At 40.8% G+C, this 23,711-nt stretch overlaps 1 protein-coding gene across 3 annotated transcripts; it reads right to left on the minus strand.

The window, feature by feature from the left end:
- Nucleotides 1-1,012: 1,012 nt before the first annotated feature.
- THOC1 (THO complex subunit 1) lies at nucleotides 1,013-23,183 on the minus strand. Of its 3 annotated transcripts, XM_055703467.1 has the most exons (22): nucleotides 23,027-23,183; nucleotides 22,028-22,101; nucleotides 21,863-21,923; nucleotides 20,358-20,424; nucleotides 19,169-19,287; nucleotides 17,806-17,854; nucleotides 17,203-17,298; nucleotides 16,833-16,915; nucleotides 16,222-16,295; nucleotides 15,534-15,642; nucleotides 14,270-14,401; nucleotides 12,177-12,277; nucleotides 11,941-12,007; nucleotides 11,733-11,783; nucleotides 11,040-11,110; nucleotides 10,159-10,182; nucleotides 9,632-9,727; nucleotides 8,654-8,719; nucleotides 5,331-5,414; nucleotides 4,956-5,103; nucleotides 3,392-3,470; nucleotides 1,013-1,489 (listed from the first exon to the last, which is right to left on the minus strand). In XM_055703467.1, the coding sequence occupies exons 1-22, from the start codon at nucleotides 23,117-23,119 to the stop codon at nucleotides 1,194-1,196; spliced, it is 2,040 nt and encodes a 679-aa protein (XP_055559442.1). In that variant the 5' UTR covers nucleotides 23,120-23,183; the 3' UTR covers nucleotides 1,013-1,193. The 3 variants fall into 3 exon arrangements, with proteins under 3 accessions (XP_055559442.1, XP_055559443.1, XP_055559444.1); XM_055703468.1 differs by lacking the exon at nucleotides 10,159-10,182; XM_055703469.1 differs by lacking the exon at nucleotides 3,392-3,470 and having other exon boundaries at nucleotides 1,310-1,489.
- Between the last annotated feature and the right edge of the window lie 528 nt (nucleotides 23,184-23,711).

A 23,711-nucleotide genomic window follows, 5' to 3' on the forward strand; every position in this document is an offset into this window, starting at 1 on the left:
CATACCTTCTACCCATCGTACCTGCAGCCGGAGGTAAGAGGCAGGCTGTACTGTATTTCCAACACGTGTCCCATACCAGCTTTCACTGAAGTGCCACATCATCGAATTCTTAATACCGTTCAATCCAAGTGGCGTACCAGGCACAGAGCTCTCAGCAGCAGCTCTGCAGGCAGGAACTCCTCTCCGAGCTGGTAGCTAAACACCCTGGAAATTCACAGGTACGATTTAATGACCAACTGAAGCAGTACTCTGCGGAGAGGAAGTTCTCCGATCCACAGTTTTCCAAATGCTCGGCATGATGCAGGAAATAGCCACAGAACAAGTTGTAGCCAGCTACCACTTAACGCCACAAAAATCTTCCACTTTTTGAGGGAAAACGTTGAGCTACATGCAACAGCTTGTACCCGTCAACAGATAGCCATATCCTTAACATGAAACCAGTTGTCATTTCACAGCGAACTGGAACAAAAAAATTACCTTGCTTACCATGCGTGACTCGGGGGAGTTCCTACGTAGCCAAACACATGCGGAGACTAAAGTTATGACTAATAAAAGCCAGGCATGGGATCCCCCCTAATTATTGACTGTCAAGTTCCAGAGAGAAACCAGTTCTTCATCACACCAGCAGACACTGCAGCACCCCTGAGGACACCAGTTCTTCACTGACAGGGAATGCTATGACTTGGATCTCCACCACAACCCTTTTTTGTCAAAAGTTGACACGCAAACAAACAGGTACATTCTGATGGTCTACAGCTCCCTGCCACCCCAAACAATGACTCGGAAGCCCTTCGCACCTACCCCCGCTCTGAAAACCACACAGAGACAGCAGGCCATTACACTGTCAGCTGGCTCCGTCCAACAGGAGTGACCCAAGCGCTGCTGATGCCAAATCCTCCTAAAGCTGCCTTGACTCCATCCTCTCTTTCACCTTTCCACCATCCAAGATGAAGCTTCCTCTTTCCGAATCAGGATGACGTAATCCTTTTCTCAGAAAATCTGGATAACTGAACAGCATTACGAAAAAGTTTTATTGTTTATTGAACATAAAATACCTATCAAAAATGCTACCTAGCATCAATAGTAACAGCAATAAACAAAACGCTCACAATTAGCGACAACAACCATAACAGTCACAACTGAAACCAACCACCACCACCAAAACCAAATGACGAGTTAGCATCTGAAGCGAGTTAGCTGCTGGTTTCAGTGTCATTGGTTAGGCTTTCTGCGAGGTCACTTAACCCGGCTTTGGTCAGAGCAGTAATCAGATTCTCAGGGGTTGCATGTACGCCCTCCTGATCCTGCCAGGCAACCAGCAGCTGCTTAGCTCTCATCTTCATGTCCTCACTGTCCAGCTCAATCTGCCGGATATCAGAATCTTTCATTTCCAAGTAGGGGGCCAAGGTCTTCCACTGCTCCCCAAGCCTGCTGGCAAATGACTCTATTTGTTCACCCGTCATGGCTTTGTCCCGTTGTACCTCTGGACCTGGAATAAAAAGAGAAAGAATCGGTGAGACACAGGGAAAGTCCCCATACTTTCCCTGATCGGCCCCATTTTAAGCTTGCTATTTATTTACTAACAGACTGACTCACACCTTTCCTTCAGTTGTTAAAGCCTACTCGAGCTCCGAGAACCGATGTATTGCCTGAGTCTCAAGAGACTCCCTTCTTGCCCAAGATAAAGAAAATCTTGGTTTTTAAGTTGAGAGAGAACTGCTAAAGCCTCAGGTACATTTGAACTGCCTGCTCCAAATGAAAACAAGGATTTTGACAGGCAGCCTGCAACTTTCAATGCATGAGTCTACTATAATATTAAATTACACAGTGATCTTTAATGTGTCTGTCAGACTTGTATTTTAGTCACATCACTTGGAATTAACCCAGGTAAAAAATAATGTGCTTCCCTTTCACTGAGTTACTAAAGCCTCCTGTTCCTATCAGCAGCAGGACTGTGAATAGGACAGTAATTTAACGTGTAGTCAGTACTTCAAGGATTTTTCTGTCATTCTGGCACCAACATAAGAGCCACTGAATACTCTGCTCTGCTGAGAAGCCAAGTGCTACAGTGATTACACAGGTGGGTTTGCACATTTCTCGCTTATCATGGTCTACAATCTATGGCTTACTACCTGTTTCTTTCATACTTTTAAAGAAAAGCCCTGAAAGACCAAGTTGCTTATGCATAGAAATGGATAATATTCTTAATTTTTAATAAATAACTCACCCTCACGCCACCTGAAGAGCCAGATGGCATGAAGTGGAAGTTTCTCTCCAGTACTTACACACTCATTTATCTGAGCTAAACTCACTGCTTTGAGGGGAAAGAAGGGAAGATCACAACCACCACCACAACAAAAGCATTCAGACCACTTTCCTTATTTCTAAGCACAACAGTGTATAGCGGACTGCAGCTCTGCCATCTTTGCTTTAAGACAAGATTTAAAGAAAGCTGTGTCAGGCAGTGCTAAGCTGAGGAGAGAACTTAACTACTGGCAAGGAGACTGCAGGAAAGGTCAGGTGCTGGGTGGAAAAGGGCAACAGAAGAGATGCACAGAGGCCCACAGAAGGCCTTCCACTAACAGAAGCAGCTTTCAACAAAATTGCCAGCAGCACCCAGTGTGTGGCTTCCACACCCCTGCATATCCCATTTGCCCATGCTGGATCCAAGGGCTAACACAGAGAGATACAACACGCAGGAGATGAAGGCATGGATGAGGATGGAAGGCAGCAGATTCACAGACACAGGACACAGGGAAGGACACGTAGGAGCATGACATATCAGGGTCACAGGCAAGGTACAAAAATGAAATGACTGGTTCTTGAAGAGGAATTAATAAGAGATGATGTTTGTCAGGAAGGCTGCTTTTCTCACAGAGAAGCTTTTGCCTTTAAGATGTTTTAAATGAAGAGGACGTAAAGTTCTTAGAGTTGGAATATATCCATTTCTGAAAGTCCCATAACTACCCACTCCAGCAGGGGCTAGAGGGATGCACTTACCCGTGGCAATTAAAGGGCAGAAAGAACACTTGGGTAGGTTGGTTGGTTTTTTGTTGGGGTTTTTTGTTTTTTTTTTTTTTACACAGCAATGCTGACATTTTAGCTATAAACACCTACTAACACTGTAAACATACATCACGTAGCAGGAAAAAGGTTGGAAGAAGCTCCTAATGAAAGTGGATGCTTTCAGCACTGCAGGCCACAAGACCGAGAGCTGCTGTTGTGCCCTGTGTCCTGAAAAGGCTGCACTTCTTGGTACGAATGCTGGTTCAAGACAGAAGTGCTGGGGTAGCCAGGACTGGTGACCCTCAGTAGAAACGATGTGAAAACACAACTTTTACAATACACATCAAGAGAGAAACTGAAAAGACTGAGAACATGCAAACCTTACTTTCATTGTTTTCCTTTAATAAAGCATCATTATCTTCCTCATCTTCATCTTCGCCTGTTTTTATTTCTTCAGAAGGAGGCTACAATGACAGAACTAAACATCACTGGATGAATTTTGTGTTTAAAGAGAAATTTTGCAGCTCTGTGATTGTCCCTGGAATGTATGTTAGAATGGAAAACCTGACATGATCCCATACGAGAACCAGAAAACCCCTATAGCCTCCTGTTTCCAAACCACCAGTAACAAGTGTTCTAATAAAACAGTACTAACTAAAAAAAAATAAATAGAAATCTAATGAAAGTATTCACTGACTTCACAGGATTTTCTCCTTTTCATAGTAACTACAACTAAGCAGTACATCCCTAGCTTTATTACTTACTTTAAAAAATAACAAACTTTCTATAATACCACTGCTGATGGAAGGTTTTTTTATTTATTTTTATTTATTTATTTATTCTTCACTAATTTTATTCCTCACTCAAGTTTTCTGTACTTTCCAGCTTCTTAAAGGTGGCAAACAAATATGCAAACAACAAACTTTTTGTTCTCTGAATTAGCTATTGATGAGCCAAGATGAACAAAAGGCTTCCTCTTTTCTGATGTTTCAATCACAGGCCTTACCTATGTATTTGCTTCTTGCCGTAATGTTTGGCACGTGACAGCGGTACCACCAGGAATACTGCATAAAGTAATACCTTAATACATTAACAGCTTTCCCCTCCCAGTATTTCTTCTAAAAATGCTATTAGCATCTAGTCAACTCTGATGGCTGAACAAACAAAAAAGCTATATATTACAGTCCAACCTTTACATCTCAGTAGTTTCACATTACAGATAAGGAAGGTCTCAAACACAGAAGCATGGGTTCACATCCGCAAGTAATTGCTAGGCTGTGTGCTAACTCAGAGGTTTAGAAAATGCTCCTTTCCCCAGTTGTTAGTTTCTCTGAGATCACTTTATACGCAATGAGAAGAGACCCGTCCCTGACCCCGAATTTGTACCATTGAACGTGCAGAGGGTTAATGCCTTAAATTTACTGCTCTACAAAATCTACTTTTCTTTACATATTTTAAAAGTAGTGGAGCTGATAGGAAAGCTTTGGTAAATCTTGCTGCAAAGCTCTGGTAACACTTAGCACAGTACCTCTGGCTGCACACCCTGCCCCTTTTACTGCCAAACCAGTAGCCACAGCAACTGATATTCGTGAGCCATAACACCACCGTGCACCTTAAATAAAAGTAGTCTGCACTGCAGCCTGGAACCCAAGTAGCTGGGTACAAATATATTCCGGCTTACCAATGGGATTGCCACAGCTGCTTTTTCACAGAACACAAGGCAGAGCTCCGCACTTACTTGGTTAGTCAATGTTATTATTCAGGTTGGTGTTACTGGGATCTTCATAATTAGACCAATTTTATTTGTAATTTTTACTTTAGTGTACAAGGTTTTTTTTTCTCCCATGTGTTTTTGCCCCTTCCCTCCCCACGTACCAAATGGACTGCAGAGAGACAAGCAGGAAGTTAAATGAATTCCACATTTATTATTATAGGATAATATTACTTACAGGCAGCTCCTTGGCTAATTTGATTACCATGTTTTCTAGGTATTCAGGTAAACTCTTGAACTGTTGGTTTGTTGGCTGGAAGAAGTGGGGACTTCTGCGTGCTAGAAGTCTCAATGCTCTCCAGCCATAGTTAGAATTGTTCACAGCCCTGTAATAAAATACAAGTTTGGTCGGTAACCATCTGACATCTATAAAAGCACAGAAAAAGATGCGAGGCGTTTACTAATTAATATCACTGTCCAAACTTATAAATCTGTGGCACATTACTGGAGTCCTGCACAGATATTAGTAATGCAGAGAACAGTCTGTTTTCTTTAACAATCCAAACATAAAAAGAGATCAAAATAAAGTGAAACACAAGAAAGACTGACATACTTATACTTATTTTCAACCATGTTTTCAGGGTCTGCTTGTTCAATAGCTTCTTCAAAAAATTCCTCCAACGTTGGCATATATTCCCTAAAAAATAAATTAAGGAGCTTAACAGTCCTCACAATCTACTGTAAAATAGCTGGTTTTCAACACCTTCATACACATCTCAAGCTTATTCACTGAAGAAAAAAAAAAAAAAGCACACCAAAACCCAACCTACTCAAATTTAATGACTGCAAATAAGCAAAGAATCTGTTTGATACATGTTGCTATAAAATTATATACTGTATAACCACTGAAGCATACCAGTAGTCGCTAGCACTGCCTATTATATGCATTTAAACCTTCTGCCATACCAGAAGGTGACACAAGCATCTGTCAATAGCATTTGGCGAAGAAAAGAGTATGGGATGCAAGACAAGAATTCTGGTAATAAGGAAATGAGACTTTCATAAAAATACCTGTAACAACTGACTGGCTGCATTAGAAACATGCTGCCACTTGCACAGCTCACAAGAGCTCAGAAGCCTACAACGGTTGTTAGTTCTGTGCAATCTGACAGGACAGGACAAGACAAGTAAAACACGACCTCTTTACCGCCCCACCCCGCCATTTCAGCTTCATCTGCTACCAGAGAAAGCAACACTACTATTACTCCACAATTTCAATTATTTATGATCACTAATTTTAGAGGGGGGGAAGTATTAGGCAGCTTAATGTTGTAATTAATGATCCCATCTTAGTGGCTCCCCAACTTGCTCAAAACGTGTCCATTTCATCCCCCATGGTGATCCTTGTACCTTCTGCTGAAGGTACTTCAGTTAAAGTACATTCAATACAGATCCAAAGTCTACAGGCATCAGGAGAAATTTATTTATTTGAAGTGGACTGAAAAGCATCTGAACTCCTGGGCTCAAAGAGATGTTATCAGTAGCATGAAGTCCAGCTGGAGGCCTGTCACTAGCGTGTGCCAGGGCTCAATACCAGAGCCAGTACTAGCTAGCACCTTCATTACTGACCATGGGACAGAGTGCACCCTCAGCTGTGAAACTGGGAAGGGTGGATGACAGACCAGAGGGTTGTGCTGCCAGCCAGAGGGACCTCAACAGACCAGAGGAATTGGCTGACAGGAATGTCATGAAGTTCAGGAAAGGAAAATGCCAAGTCCTGCCTGGGAGGAACAATTCCAGGCACGAGCACAGGCTGAGGATTGACTGGCTGGAGAGCACCTTTGCAGAAAAGGTCTTGGTGGACGACATCACCGCAGACACGAGCCAGCAATGCGTCCTTCTGTCAAAGATGGCCAGTGACACCCTGGGCCTCATTAAGAGGGTTACCAACAGGTCAAGGGAGACGATCCTTTCCTTCTACTCAGCACTGGCAAGATACATGTGGAGTGCTGGGTCCAGTTCTGGACTCCCCAGAACAGACACGGGGCCATGCAAAAGGCTGTGCACAGATCGGAACATCTGACACCCAAGGAGAGTCTGAGGGAGCTAGGACTGTTTACCCTGGAGAAGAGAGGGCTCAGGGGCAGTAAATACCTGATGGGGGCAGTAAGGAAGAGTCAGACTCAGTGCTACTCAGTGAAAACACAAGCAGCAGCTGGCACAAACTGAAATACAGGCAATTCCACTTAGGCACCAGAAAAATGTCCCCCAACTTTTCTGTGAGGGTGACCAAACACTGGAACAGATTGCCCAGGAAGGCTGCAGAACTTCCACTCTTGGAGAAACCTTCAGAACCTGACTGGGGAAGGTTCTAGGCCACTTGCTGTAGCTGAGCCTGCTTTGAGCAAGGATTTCTAGAGGTCCCTTCCCACCTCAGTTGTTCTGTGATTTAAAAGACAGTATTGATGGTTCATACGGGACATACTAAGAAGGTGACTGATGTTTCTGCTCTTAGAACAGGTAGCGGTTGCTTCTGAAAGGTATTCAAACCAGTATATAAGGAAACGACCTAAAAATATAACAAAAATAATATTCACAATGATCAGGACAGTTTGCTGCTTTGAAGACTACAAGTAAGCAATACAGATTACTTAAGAGCTGTAGGTTACTGTGAGCCAAGATTATCAGTGGTGCAAAGCAGGCTCATAATGGCATGTATTTCTCCTACCTAACGTTTGACAGAGACACATCTGTTTCTACAAGAGAACTAGCGATCAGTTGGGGGAAGGGGGGAAGCACACTGGTCTATAAATTCACTTTAATTTTGTTTTGAAAAACATGTTTGGGCCATGAAAGCAGTGCCCCATGCATGTTTAAGTGTAGTATCACTGACTACTGGAACCAAAGCCAGCATCTTAAAACCACATCTGATTTGAAACCTGCTATATTAACCCAAGAACAGCTATCTACAAAGACGACAGGTAAGGAAGTATTACCCCATTTGAATGAAGACACGAGGGACCAAAGCAAAAAGTTACAGTCACTTGACCACATTCAGTCACAAAACCTACAATAAAACTTGGTACTGAATCCAGATCCCCCTGGATCTTCTCTTTCCCGTTTACCATGGCATGCATTTTCTTGGTTTATCTCCATTTGTTTAGTTTTGGTCTCTAAAAGCAATTGGAATAGGAGCTGGAAGAAAAATATGAAACTTGCAATTGGAAAAGCATTTCCTCTACTTAGGACATCTGCACAGCTAGCACCTCCCCCCAGGCACCCAGCCTTTACAGCCACTACTAGCAAAGCTCTCTTCAGGAACTGTCTCATTCCATTTCCAGATTTTCAAACTAGGTACCATGTCTGCACAAAAAGGGAACACGCTATCTTTAACGGACAGACAGTTACATAGAAAGTACATTTTCAGTATTTTCTACAACTGTGCAAGCAGAAGGGTTAATCAATAATTGTATTTTTCTACGTCTACACCACTAGCAGATCCGGTATGCACTGAAACAATGCCTGTTAACCAATTACCTCTTATCTAGTATTGCTCAACACACATGCCTGCTTGAACATCACAGCCAAATGGCATGCTAACCTCATTGGAGCCACACTTGGCAACCTTCCTTTATTATATAAAGTAATTAATTGCATAATCACGCTCTACCAAATGGAAGTTTCCATCTGGTTTTTAGATTAGATTTTACTTTACCAAGCAATGAATATTCCTCAAAGCATAAACACTAGTGAAGAAAACTGTAAGGAGATTTCAAGACAAAGATTCATACAACCAAATTCTCTCAAAACACACAGCAAAATGGCATACCATGTAACACCATCTTATATACTTTCCTTATGCCAATTTTTTTATAATTGTAATCTTGTGTGTAATTAAGAGTGCTTAAAGTTAGCTTTAGACAATGGCGTACCTACCTACTCTCAGATTTACAAGCTTCCATGTTATCAGGACATAAATTCCAAAGGCGGGTCAGTTCCTCACTGAAAAGAGAGGCAAAACACTTATCAAACTCCACATTCATCATTGGTATCACTCCATGTTCATCGTTCAAAGAGAGACATGTGAAACAACACTACAGAAATTCTAACCCCAGAGCCTTTATAATAAAGCACACCACACAAACTTTGTAATACATACATCTTAGGGATTACTAGAAGAGAGAGAAATCGCATCCGATGTTGCAAATCAGGAAAATTATGTATTAAATTTCTATTACAATCTCTTGCTGATCTGCGGTAAGAAACAGTAAAAAACTCTCTCCTTCCAAATTAGCTAGGGTCAGGCCATTTTGTTTTGATAAATGAAGTAATTTATTGCTCTTTCAGAAGGGACATTTTACAAAACACTCAGTACGAGGTCTTGAAGCTCAAGACAAGGTTAAAATTTCTACATCTAGGTTGGGTAAACCATTACAATGAAAAGACTCATTTCTTCTAAAGAAGGAAGTGGAAAAACGCAGCACTCAGTATCATGCAAAATACGGCACTTTTACTGGAGGGAACGTATCAAGAATTTTTTGCCCCAGGGCTAAAATACTAGTAGATGTTATTTTAAAACCCACGGCACACATACATTTTAAGCAAAAACAGGAGGAGGACAACAGCGTAAAAACTGATCCGACAAGTACAAACCACTGATTTTCAGCCTGTAACTTACAGACCATTTAAAAGGGATCTAAAGAGATGACTGTAAGGAAAGGAAGCCTACTGCAGGTTTTAAAAGAATGACATATCCCTTGGCTGTTCTTTCCCAGCAGTTCTAAAGCAAGGAAGTTTTAAAAATGCTGACTACAAAAAACAGTCAGTGGCAAAAAAAACCACCACAAAGCCCCCCAGACCAACTAACCAACCAAACCCCAGAAACCCTGTAAAGGAAAAAAAATTCCAACATACTTCCCCATAAGGATTTTTTTGTTTGGTCCTTTTCCTAAGAAGTCCTCTGGAGCTGGCCTCTTTCTCACAGGCCTCATTGGCTTAGAATCAGGAGGTCTAAAGAAAAAAAGTGCCCTTTAGTATCAAACCAGTAATATGTAGAGAAATGCGTAGAGAACAAAATCAAGCCATTTCACTTCAGATGGTTAAATTGTAATGGAAGTATTCAGAAGAACTGGGATTCTAGGAGTGGAAGGAGGCAAAGGGAAGAGGAGAGAGAGAATGTAAAGTAAGGATAAGGAAGGGGATTTGCCAGACATTAAAATTAGTTCAGTCACAAATTTAAGTGTCGATCATAAAAGTCCCAATATAGAAAAAGAAGCAAATCACATTTATGCCAGCAGCACATAAGTATGCTCTACCCTGCTGCTGGGATCATCTGCTCTATGATTGCAAGTTCTCTTTCCCCAGGTGCACCTGATTTCATGGGATCAGAGACCCCAGAGATCACGGTGATCCCAGACCACTGAGATTATGGTAAGACCTACCCAAGCTGAAACTCTGGCTGAGATCTAAAGGAGACAGAACATTCGTAAAAGTCAAATTTCATTATTTTACTTGCCCCCCACCTGCCCACTATAGTAATTTCTCTCTTCTCACAGTCCCCCTCCCCCTTTTTCACAAACAGCTGAAGTCATGAAGAGGTGGCTCCACCTGATCACTTCATAAAAGGAAATCTGCAAAGGCATAACGACACAGATGCTCCTTACCACAAAGGGGCTACAGTCTGTGTGCAGAATGAAGAAGGATGGAAGAGGAATGTTTGGTCACCAACCTCAAGATAGTTAAGTAGACACATGGAGTCAAAGTTCAAGTTTTGCCACTAGTTAGTAACTAATTACACAGGAAACCTTTCAATGGCAAAAGCCACCTAATCATAATTTCCTTTCAGGTAAGCAATCACCACAAAGTGGCAAACCTAATAAAGTGCATAAGAGGAGAATCGTTACACAAAAACGCCCCACCCAAAGCCGTAACGCCAAAAGCTTCAGTAGAGGCAATGCAAAGCAGTATATGGGAAACTCAGGCACTAACTTCTTCAACCTAGCGTCTGCTGAAGGCAGAATGGGAGATAACTTGCTCCAGTCTCCTCAGTCACTGGATTCTTGGTATGAGACAGTGAGGAATGCTCTCCTGAGACCCTGCACATTCATAACCACCTCTTCACTGATGTAATGAAGCCTTAAGACTTTTGGCAGAAATCAAAGAGCCTTCTGCACACAGAAGGGACATCCAACTATACAAATCTCAAAGCTGCATGAACATTATGCAAAGAACATTAACGTTCATACACCACGGGTACATATTCCAAAGCTGCACCAGCATTTCAAACAAGCAGCAGCAAGCTTCTACTTCATAATAGAATTACCTTTCTTTCACAAAGCTTGGGCAGCCCTCATTTTTCCATGAATTCCAGTTTTCTTCAGTATTTAATATATGCTGGAGAAACATAATACTGCACATTATTAGGGTCATAATAATCTTTGAAGTTGACCTCAAAATTTTTAACTGAGCTATTAAAACTAAGGGGAAAACTTTGTTCTAGTGTGTGTATTTCAGCCACTATTTTGAAGGTCATCAGTGTTATCTTAGACAACTGGTTTAGTTTATTCAAACCTAGTGTATCTCCTCTCTTCAGTAAATGTGGGAAAGGCTTTATTTCTCCTTCTCTAAACAAGAAAATAGAGGGAGCCAAAGTAAAGGAAAAGAGGAAAGCAAGAAAACAACTTTTGTTAATTTCACTTGCATCTTTTTCCCATGTCTTTGGGCACAGCACTCCTTTCTGCAAAGACTTTTTAAATATTTTTTTTTCCCAATAACCAATGTCTCCTGTATTTACACGTGCACATTTTTTCCTTCTCCTGGGTAGAAATGGAAAAGCACAATAATGAAAACATGGGAAAACCATGACTACAAAACAAAAAGCTGTTATGAGATCTTTTTACAGAGATGAGATAAAAGTTCTCTCAGATACAACATCTATGTTCCAAAAGCTAGTTTAAACTGACACTGCCTTTTTACATGCTATATACTTTGTTCAGACAGGCACCAAAGTACTTACCTCTACCATTTTTGAGAATCTTTCACCATCCGGAGGATTTTCTGAAAGAAGCTATGATTGGGAGGGAGAAAAAAATTTAGAAAATAATAGAGTATGTAGAAAAAAAACCTCCAAGAACATGGTGGTTACTGCTTCAAAGGTGGCTGATATAATATTACATGGTAAATATTCTTCCATGTAATTTTTGTAAAGTATCTACTGTACTAACCTGGTACACTGCTTTTGTAGTATCTTCAATCCAAAGAGACTGTTCATCTGTTAGAACATAGTTTGAACTGGAATTGAAAAACAGAAACACAACAAAAAACACAGGATGTTTACCAATCCAAGGCTCTGCAAGTTTCACAAGAACCCGAGAACAAGGAGACAAACTCTTTCAAAGTATTTTGGTTTATCTCCAAGTTCTTAGCTCTCCATCCCCAAAATAAAAAAGTTCCATATTACCTTTTGAATTTGACCTGTCCCTTTAGATACTGAAATAATATTAGATACTGCAACAAGATGTGTCGGCGAAAGTTACTGTCACTCAGCTGTAAATCCATCAGCTAAACAACAACAAAAAAATTACACATTAAGGAGATTAAACATGTGTAAGTGAAAAAAATTCAGCAGATGTTTTCAGATAAACCCAATGGAGACTATTTTTACAAGATTACGGTAAGTCATTAGAGAAGCTCTATTAGTATCAACTATACTTTCTGGACAGCATTTCATAAGGTACTAAGATGGGTAAACTGTCATCTAGCACAATTTAGGAAGAAGTATCAAAATTTCTAATGAAATCAATTTCTTAAAAGCACAAGGAACCACCTTGTATCCCTAGCTTTTTGTTTAACTAGTTTTATACTGCTAGATTTAAGAACATCACTTTGAAGCAAACAAGAATTTGGAAAAACAAATATTCAAGTATTTCAGTAACTGAAGGAAAGCCTGCTCCCCTTCCCTATGAACTGCTGGCTCCAACGTAAGGGTTCAGCTACCGCAGCAGCATACACTCTCATCAACACTTGCGCAGTGATACACTGCTCAGTTGCTACCCTATACGCTGCACTATGATAGATCACACAAAGGGAACATTTGCAGATCCTTTAATGAAAAAGGCCTTTGACTCTTGGGTGTCAATTAAGCAACCAGTTCTACACCTTCTATACTATATTATTTTAAAATTCTCTATTCGCAGGTCAAAGGCTTATGCTGCACTGAAACTTGCTTTCTCTCATCTACTAATGCATACATTTAGAAGTTAAAGGTACATATTATTCCAAAACTAAGACGACTTGAGAATTAAACTCAATAAAGCATTGTATTTGTGACTGTCTTGGTTTCGCTGGGATAGAGTTAATTTTCTTCTTAGTAGTTAGTACAGTGCTGTGTTTTGGCTCTGATGTGAGAACAATGTTAATGTTGATAGCACACTGATGTTTTTAGTTGTTGCTGGGTGATGTTCATACTGAATCAAGGACTCTTCAGTTCCTTGGGCCCTGCCACGGGAAACTGGGAGGGGACACAGCCAGGACAGGTGACCCAAGCTAGCCAAAGAGGTATTCCATACCATATGACGTCATGCTGAGTATATAAGCTGGGGGAAGAAGAAGGGGTGGACATCTGGCATTATGGCATTTGTCCTCCCGAGTAACCGTTACGCGTGATGGAGCCCGGCTTTCCTGGGGATGGCTGAACACCTGCCAGCCCATGGGAAGTGGTGAATGAATTCTTTGCTTTGCTTGCGTGCGCGGCTTGTGCTTTACCTAATAAACTGTTCTTATCTCAACCCCTGAGTTTTACATTGCTTTCTGATCCTCCTTCCCATCCCTCTGGGTGAGGGGAGTGAGCAAGCGGCTACGTGGTGCTGGGTTGCCAGCCGGGGTTAAACCACAACAGTCCTTTTTGGCACCCAGCGTGGGGCCCGAAGGGTTCAAGATAACAGATTTGATTGGAATGCACTAGTTTGAATTTATAGCTGTTATTGCTGTTTAGCTATTAAGGGGCAGGTTTCTGTTAATTAATTCTGTTAATATGAACAGAATTAAAAATTCTCAAGATCTTTTTCAAAGCAATTTTAAACAAGACCATTATGAGGCAAAAAATATAGTTAGCACATCATCAGCCAAGTTCTGAAAATGTAATTCTACAGGCAATAAAAAAAGCAACAGATCTTCAAATACTTACTCTATTTTAACTTCCCTTTCTAAATGTAACATTACAAATCAAACACAATAATGTATGCCAGCTTTACTGCAGACTTTTATTCCCAAAATAAAGTCCCTGAATCACCAATTAACAGAGGCAATCCATCCACAACGAAAGAATAAAATAAAAAAGAAGAGAACAAATCTATCTAAATAAAGTGATCAAACAATGTAACAGGATATCCAGAGAAACTCTGGAGTCTCTACTTGTGGAAACATTCAAAAGCCAACTGGACATCACACTGATCAACATGCTCTAGCTGAGAGCTTTGAGCAGGGAGACTGAACTAGACACAAGTTCCCTCCAGTCTCAACTAGTCTGCGACTCTGAAAAAAGAAATCACGTACCTTTTCACTAGTTAGGAACTTTGCAAAGTATACATGTTCTCCTCCTGTTTTTAGTTCTTCCAACTTTTTTCGGGAAGCCTGAGTGTCGTCCAATTTGTAACTTTTGAAAACAGCCAAAACTTCTTCTGAGTACTATAAAACAGTTATTTAACACATCAAAATAATACAAAAACTTTGTAGTTAAAGAGAACTTACACTAGACTTAGTGCCAAGCAAGTAAAATCAATTGTAAACCTGCTATCAGCCAGCTGAAACAACCCATTTGCCACCAGTACGTAGGGTTTCTCTGAACACCACAAATGACAGTGAAAGTGTTATTTATCATTTCAGAATATCTTATCATTTGGAGTATTTAAAATACACTAAGAAAAACAATGTTATGGGTTGTGAACAGTGTGCAACTGCTTTGTTGTTTAGATGTTATGAAGAAAAAAGGTCCACATGATAACAGTGCTATATTCAAACCCAATTTAAGTTGTTCAGAATACATACAAAAAGGCACATAAGTGAGAGTTAAATTTGCACTACTGCCCTTAAAATCAATTCAGTCTTAAAGCTGCAATGAAGAAAATCTCAAAAATTTCATCTGAAAGATTTAAGCCTGACCTTGTGTCCAGTTTCTCTGAACCACACACGAGGTTTCGGGAATGTAGACCTCATTGACTAGATTTGTATTAGAATGTCTGAGCAGATGTTACATCTTAATACCAGAACACAGAGAATGACAATTTTAAAAACAAGGCTTCTTGCTATTAAACAGTGACAAATTGTGAAGACACAGTAGCTTAGCAATAAATTATCCTCAACAGTCGTATTAAGCAAAACTGAAACAGCTGGCTGAAAGGGACATTAGAGTCATTGCTTCTATAAAGAGATTTGCTTCATTAGAAACCTATCATCTTTAGGATCCCACTGGGATCAGTATGACTATTCAACTCTATGATCTAGGTCTAGGTATTATCTTCTGCGGGGGAAAAAAACCCCAAACCCACAAGTTCTGCTTTTTGTCTGACATTGTTGTAACATACGATGTCTTTCTGTTATTGACTAACACAAGTTTTATTAGGGGATTTACTGCACATCTTAATATGCTGTTTACCATCAAAGATTCACTTTGGAAAACAGCAAAATGCATTTCTTTGTGCACTATTATTCAATGGCACGAGGACTTGAACTGTTCCATGCTTACACAGTCACTCTCCTACTCATGTAAATGGTGATTTTCACTTGGGCTGAATGGTTGAAAACATGAACTCAAGATTACCTTAAGAAAAGTTTTCCATGATACCTTCTCATAGCACTGCACAGGATTTCTAAAATAATCTTGAAGTGACCAGAATTTTCTATAAAGGTTATAATCTATTGGAATGGAACTGGGGGGAAAAAAAAAAACACAAACCAACAAACAATATTGAAAGAGATATATTCAATTTGAGTCCGCCCAGGAATGTGCAATTTCAGAAAATATTACTCATTTTGTAAGTGAAATAATAAGTCAGTAGTGAGCCCTTACAGAGAAATCTATACTCCAGAATTTGTCTCTTTAAAAGAATTTTCCATCCAGTCTGTTGTAACCTTCTCACCACAAAAGTAAAAATAGTAAGAAAAAGGGATCTTAGAAGTTTTTCACTATCTGGGGAATGAAGAGGAGCACAGCTTTTTCTCCTAAAAGCATGTACAGCACATAGCCAGAATCCCTGAATACATCTTGACAAAATTTGTTCTGCTAAGTAATTCAGAAAATTGTCAAAAAGAGAGAACAGCAGTTCTCAGATAGAGTACACAACTTCTTCAAATAACTCTGTAGATTTCTCTCTACTAGGCTGTATTTAATCTTGAGAGGGCAGGAGATAAGTAAAATTCCAAATACAGCATTTAAGGGTATTTCCCAAACAATTTTTTACTTTCACTTCATAAAGTTGTTTCAGCTTTTAAACTTGCTGTAAGCTCACCAACTGGTTGGTGCTTCATCATCTCCCATTTCACCTTCTTCTACGTCCATTCCTTCTTCTCTCTCCTCAGTGTGCTAACAGGAAAAAATAATTTAAAACTTATACAAGTGCCACTATAATTTGCATACAGTTGTCACCATGTCCTTTATTTTAAACATGCTATTACGCTTTAGATCAGAAAGATTACGCTGGTAATTCAGAAAATCTCTAAAGTATTATTCCAGTAAAACGTGCACCAAATTCCTGTCTTAACACCTTACTACACTTTGCAACGATAACCTGACTTCTCTTGAAAAAAGCTGAAGGGGCAGGTCTATCCTCTGTATACTGCGGGGGAGACTTAGTAATTACGTCACAGTGTTTATCCCTCACAATCAAATGGACTTTTTTCCCCTCCAAGTCTGCACAGTTTAATACACCAGGTAACATGCCTATTGCCAGAATCAGCAGCTTGGTCTTGAAGAGGGACAACCAAATTATGAACATACAGTTCATATTATTAATAGATTATTAATATATTAATAACATATTAAGCATAGTAGCCCATTTTTGTGCAAAGAATCTTAGACATTTACTGCAGAATGAGTGAAAAATTACAAAGGAATTTTCACCTTCTGTCCTAGAGTGCTCTCATGTTCATTGGTATTGAAAACAGTGACATTTTCCAGGTTAAACTGACTCTGCAAGTTAAGTCCTGTGAAAAACAAAGGGTCAGTCTTAGAAGCTGTGACCTTCATAAGTCTGTTCAGTTAGTTTATGAGATGCTGATACTAAATTCTCAGAAATAGCATTCAAAACTTGTGTCTGAAATCACAACAAATGAGTCACTCAGAATATCAATGGTAGAGACAAGAACTACGGTAAAAGTGCAACGTAATTTTCTCCAACTGAATTTGGTCTGCAACCATCATAAACTTAAAAAGATTCAGCACATTTAGTCTTTGTTAGATGTTAAGTGTGATGAAATGCAAAAAATCTCACCTGACTTTTCTGAAAGTGGAAATAACCTAGCCAAGAACAGCTGAATTCTTCCACAGAAGACTGTGTTTTGTGACTTAGATAATCTTCTTAGAAGGTCTAAATATTGTAAAGAGTAAAGAATATTAACATTTATCCCTCTTTCAATTTCTCACGCACTAGAAATCAAGACTTGCTAGTTACCTGACCTACATAGCTAATGAAAGGTAGCTTTGTAAAAGCTAAGTTTGTAAATTTAAATGCTAGTAACTTCCTCAGATCAATGCATTCTACCAATTCTCCTAACACTTTCAATAGCAATAAAAAATAAGTTCAAATGAATCCTACTCAAATACAGCCTCTAATATTCCTCAGCAATAACAAAGCCCATAAAATTTTTAGATGTTCTTCTATAACGACCTCCACTGATGAAGAGATTTCCCTAAGGTCAGAATGACTTCTACTTTAATAAGCAAGACTCATGAATATCTGCTGAGTGATCTGCCTTTTACCTTTATTACATATTGGACACATCTGAATGTAAATCAGATTATTAAATTCACTTTCATTTGCTGAGATAGGGAGTTCTTTAATTCCCTACCACCCGCCCGAAAAACTACAACTTACCATTGCACATTCGTAGCAAGTAATTTTTCCCTGCAGAGTAAAATGTATTCTGAAATGCAGTAAAGGTATTTAGATCATTAAGAGATCACAAAACCTTCTTGAGCAGATTTTAATCCAATCACAAGCCATAAGCAAGTATGAGTCATTCCAACTGTTAACTCCAAATCTGTATCTCCCCCTATATGAGGCAGGTTTCACAAAAAGGCAATATAAAACAAACAGTCCCACAAATTCCAAGAAGGCATAAACCACAACATTGCAATCCAGTCTCCATACAGAAAAACACGTGACAGTGAACTGTATGAGCAAAGTCCAATTTTTTCCCCTGTAACATACAATTATTTACACTCATTACCTTTATTATTCCATGCATTTTTTTATAGATGTAAGCAAAGAGCAATAAACAAAAGATTCAGAGCATTCACAGTAGTAGTAATTTGGCAGCAGGAGAAAGAAATTGATAGAGACTTGAATTAATGACAAAGGACAGTTTGTGAATATACTGGGGGACACAATGTTATCTGAAACAGAACAGCATGAATGAAGGCCTATGGGAGGTAGCTGTGGTTAGGAAATTCAAGTTAGGAACACACAGAGAGACCGGAATGCTTTTCAGGTGTTACCTATAGAGTTGCAGACACTTGTGCTCCTGGCAGTACTGCCAAAGAGCAAGCCAAGGACACTAAGATTGAAGACTTCTTATGATCTTGGACTAAAATGCTGGCAGGTTAGGACTTCTGCCTGAGACTCTGAATTCCCTGTAATTAATAGCGCCTGCAGCACAAGAAGCTCAGCAGCCTGTCACAGCAGCTCTTCTCCTGTTACAGCACCATGGCACAGCAAGAGCACAGAACCCTCATACAGGCCTCAAAACACCAAATGTTACTCAAGAGCAGAAATATTTTAGGGCAATATATTCACTGTTGCTACAGTCCTGTAATGGAAAGCTCATTAAGGAAGTGACCAAGGAGTCTTCTTTCCCTGGAAATTGAAGACGCAGGAATCTCCTGCAACTCTGAGGAAGAAGCTGAATAATATGTCAAGAGATACATATCTACATATATGATTCGTATACTCATATGAATTGTGCATGGGAAGTTAAATTTACAGTTTCTAAATATGACAACCACTGTATACTGTGGAGAAAGGAGTTAGAAAGAAAAGATCAATCAAAATTATGATTTCTTTTATTATTCACTTTCTGACCTCTGCTGCCCAGACATTTTCAAGCCTCAGAACAAAACGTGCTCAACGTTACTATTCTAACACAAAGAGATGCAAAAACAGTTAAAATCTGTGTAAAAATGGTTCAGATCGACAGAAGCTTTGGCACAATTATAACACATTCTAGAGAAACACCTACCGATTTCCATGTAGCAACATTTTTCTCCACAAAAGTGAAAATTTTGTCACACTGGTCCAAAGGCAGGCAATCCAGAACATCCCCCAGAAGCACAAAAGGGGTTGATGCAGTGCAGATACCTGTGAGGAACATGTAATATTTTATTCAGCAAATTTGAACTGAAATGTATTTAAGATGCATGGCAGTTGAGGGACATTATGTTAAAAAACAAAGAAAAAAAGTTCTCCTGGGTTGCTACAAATCTTAACAAAAAGCTTGGGCTGAAGTGTGGACTCCCATTAAAGCTATTTCTGTATGTACACGTACGGAGATGAGCTTTACAAGAGCTTTGCACTAAGGTAAAACAAAAAATAAAGAATCACTGTTCTGAGAACCTCAAAGTCTGAAACAACATTGCATCTCTTCGCAGACTGCAAGTCAACTTCTAAATCTAGTTACACTAAACACACACATGAAGTCTTTTCCTCAAGTAAAGCACAGCTAAAGCAGTGCTCCAAGTCTGTCTGCCACGGTCTGCAGCCTGGTAGCTGCCTCAGTATCACAGGTCTTGTTATTCTACAGTTCAAAAAACACGTATGTAGTTGAGCTATACTTACTAGAACAAGCAAGTATTTAATGTGTCATGTGAACAAATAAACACAGAGAAGAGCATGAAAGCCTCTTCAGAAAAGATTAGCGCACTGATTACTGACTCAAAAGCCAGTTACAGAAACAGATTCAAGTACATAAAAAACAGCTGTGTATTGACAGGTCAGTACTATGAGACCATCGCAGATATCCGGAAATTATTTCTGGCCTTGCCAGCAACTGACAGAGAAACCTACAAGTCATTTAACCTATCCACCTCAGTGATCTCATCTCTGAAATTATGATGGGCAGCTTCTAAACATTTTACAGTAATGGACAAAGACAGAAAATGCTAATTATGTTGCAACCAACACCATGCAACTTCCTTTATTAAAAAAAAAGAAAGCAAACCAAATAAGATTCCAACGCAAATTTTACATATATAACTGAATGTAATTATATTATACTTCATTACTCTTGAGAAACAGGCTTAATAACCACTAGTCTGAGGGCCACATATTATAAAAACTAACTGCTGTAGATGACTTACAAAAATCAAGATTTTAAAATTTCCCTAAATGGTCCCCAAAACTACAAACAGATTTGAGAGAAAGGTGCTCACCTTCTGTGACTCCACCTATAGCAAGAGAAATAATTGCCAGGAGATTTTCACATGGAGCTTTGTTTATCTAAACAAACAAAACAGTATTAAACTCCTGTATTCTGACCTAAATATATCAAACAAAACAAAACCTCTTGTTTCCAAGCAGGCATATTTAAAACAAATATTGACATTCAACTCCCCAAAACATCAATTAATCTATTAAATCAGACTTATCAGTTAACTATATAAAGTTTTTATTGAGCAAGCAACATTTCTTGACTGCTTCTGGCTATTAAAGACCTACAATACCTACTGTGTAGTGAGAGTCACCTACCTCTGACAATTAATATCCCACACAGTCAGCCTTCATGGAATCACAGGATGGTTTGAGTTGGAAGAGACTTTAAAGATCATCTAGTTCCAACCCCCCTGCCATGGGCAGGGACACCTTCCACTAGACCAGGTTGCTCAAAGCCCCATCCAGCCTGGCCTTGAACACTTCCAGGGATGGGGCATCCACAGCTTCTCTGGGCAACCTGGCCCAGTGTCTCACCACCCTCACAGTAAAGAATTTCTTCCTAATATCTTACCTAAATCTACACTTTTTCAGTTTAAAGCCATTTCCTCCGGTCCTATCACTACATGGCCTTGTAAAAAGTCCCTCTCCAGCTTTCTTGCAGGCAACCTTTAGGTACTGGAAGAGCACAATAAGGTCTCCCTGGAGCCTTCTCTTCTCCAGGCTGAACAACCCCAACTCTCTCAGACTGTCTTCATAGGAGAGGTGCTCTAACCCTCTGATCACTTTTGTGGCCCTCCTCTCAACTCAATCCAAGAGGTCCATGTCTTATGTTAGAAGCCCCAGATCTGGATGCAGCACTCCAACTAAGATCTCACAAGAGCAGCGTGGAGAGGCAGAATCACCTCCCTCAACTTGCTGGCTATGCTTCTTTCTGTGCAGCCCAGGATATGGTTGGCTTTTGCAAGTGCACATTGCCAGGTCATGCTGAGGTTCTTGTCAACCAACACCCCCAAGTCTTTTTCCTCAGGGCTGCTCTCAATCCATTCTCTGCCCAGCTTGTATTCGTGCTCATTCATTCAAGCAATACCAACAAAAAAATTACTTGATTCCTTTCATCATTCTTTTAAGCTGACAGGCACCTTTGTTACATGCTAGTGACAACCCACTCCACCCCACTCGTATAGTTGTAGAATAATGCATATTTATGAACTAGAATTTTAAGACATAGACTTCCATAAGCATTACACAAAACTGCTGGAAAAGGGTTAGTCAACAGCTCTCACCACAGTGTGGTATCTGTAAAATACTGCCATTCTGTTATATCTACCAATCTCCTCTGATCATCTATATTCAGTCTTATTTAGAGAACTTTTACATAATTCATGGTTTTAATAAACAGCGTTTCCTCATACTAAAGTAAGTTTCTGTTAAATTAATACATTAGCTTGCAAATAGAAATTTGAGCTTTATCAAGAAATAAGCTGTAGTAGTTTAAAGTACTTACTATTTCTTCTTCTACAATAACTCTAAAAGCTTGATCCAAGGTACACTTCTTTTCATTTTCACTGCAAATGCAAATATTCCACATCTGTTAATACCAACTATTACAGACAAGATTACTAAAAGTTATCTGGAAGGCACCCTCTAAGATCAAGCAGTATTTACTTACCTCCCAGGAATCTGGTTAAATGCGTTCAATAATGGTTTGATACTTTTGTTATTCAGAGCATCTCTGGTGGATGTCTACCAAAAAGTAAAGAAAGAAAAGTTACAAAACCAGTACAAAACCAAAAGGATCTTCTTCCTGTATCTAACAGCTGACAAAATACTAAGGAATCTATTTGCCACACATGGTATGTCAGTTTAGAGACCTTTGTAACAAGTAGGGCAAATAACAAATGTCTAGCAAATCAGATATGTGAGTTAGCAGAGCATCACACCTCAAACCTGGGCTAACGGTGCAGTGAAAATAATATTGCTAAATGAAACACAACGGAATACACCGTTGCGACCAGTGCGGCACCTGCAACAGGCTCAAGTCCCACAGACACAGCCTCACAGGCAGGTTATAGTGTTCTGGGACATGATTCCTGCTAACAAGGCGGTCTAAAAATTACTATATCCTGTAATGAAATCAAGCTAACAGAGCAAGTGTCTTTGCCGCCACCACTTTTGTGTAAACCCCATCCCCTCGTCCAACAGACTGGGCTGTAAATGGCAGGATCCAGAGGCCTGGGTAAGCCAGCCCCGCCTGCTCTGGCAACAGAAAAGCGTAACTCAGCAGAGGCGCAAAAGAGCGAAGTTCAACGCGCTACCGGTCGTTTTGCTGCGGGATTCCCGCCATATTCTAAATTTCATTTTATTTTACATTAATTTTAGTAAACTAAACGGCAGCTCCTCCCGTGGGCAGGCTGGGTTGAGCCGGTATGAAGCCCCGTCCCCAAACTTATACGGCCTTAAGCGCTCGTTACAGGGGGCCCGGGCCCCTCCGCAGCGGGAGCCGCGCCCGGGCCCGCGGGCCCCGGTCCGGCCCGAGGCCTGGCGGAAGGGGAGGGAGGCGGGCGGCCGCTGAGGCACAGCCCCGCACCGGCGCGCAGACGCGGCGCCCCGTCCCCCTCCGAGCGGCGGCGAGGGAGGCGAGCCGAGCCTCCGGGCCGGCCGGGCTCACCGTGAAGCGAAGCCGCGCCTCGGGCAGGCTGAAGAGCGGCGACGACATCGCTCCAACCGAACGGCGCTCCGCGGCGCGTGCCGATGACGCCATATTCCCCCGCGCGGCGCCGCGTACGTCCTGGAGACGTCCCGCCTCCGGCAGCGGCGCGAGCGGGGCGGGGCGGGGCGCGCCTGCTCCTGGGCGGGGCCGGCGCCTCGCTCTCGCCTCCCGCCCGGGGCTGGCTGAGCGCATGCGCGGGAGGCGACTAGTGGGGCGGGGGCGGGGGCGGGGGCGGGGGCGTCGCGTTGCGGTGAGAGGGAGGCGGGAAGGAGCCGGCAGCCGGCGGGGTTTGTCAGTAGGATGTTGTCGAAGTGAAAATGCCTTTAAGAGTTTGACGTGTCGGGGAGCGATAGATGTGCTTGTTGCTTCTTGTGACAGCCGCCTCAGAGCCACAGTCATCCACCACCTTCAAAGTATCACTGAAGGAAGAATAAATAGGAATTTGTATATCACCGGTAAAATCACCCCAGTGCTAACAATTCACAGGTTGAACAACATCCAATGGATACCTCCGTCTGAGTCAATGGGAGGTTAATCATTGCTTCACTGGTAAATGTCTGCAATAGCCCTGCAAAAATGAACAAACGTTTATTGTGAAATTTCTTCTTGTGTGGCTCAGCTCCTTTAAAGACCAGATTTTCTA

The sequence above is a fragment of the Falco cherrug genome, chromosome 3, assembly GCF_023634085.1.
Source record: "Falco cherrug isolate bFalChe1 chromosome 3, bFalChe1.pri, whole genome shotgun sequence".
NCBI lineage: Eukaryota > Metazoa > Chordata > Aves > Falconiformes > Falconidae > Falco > Falco cherrug.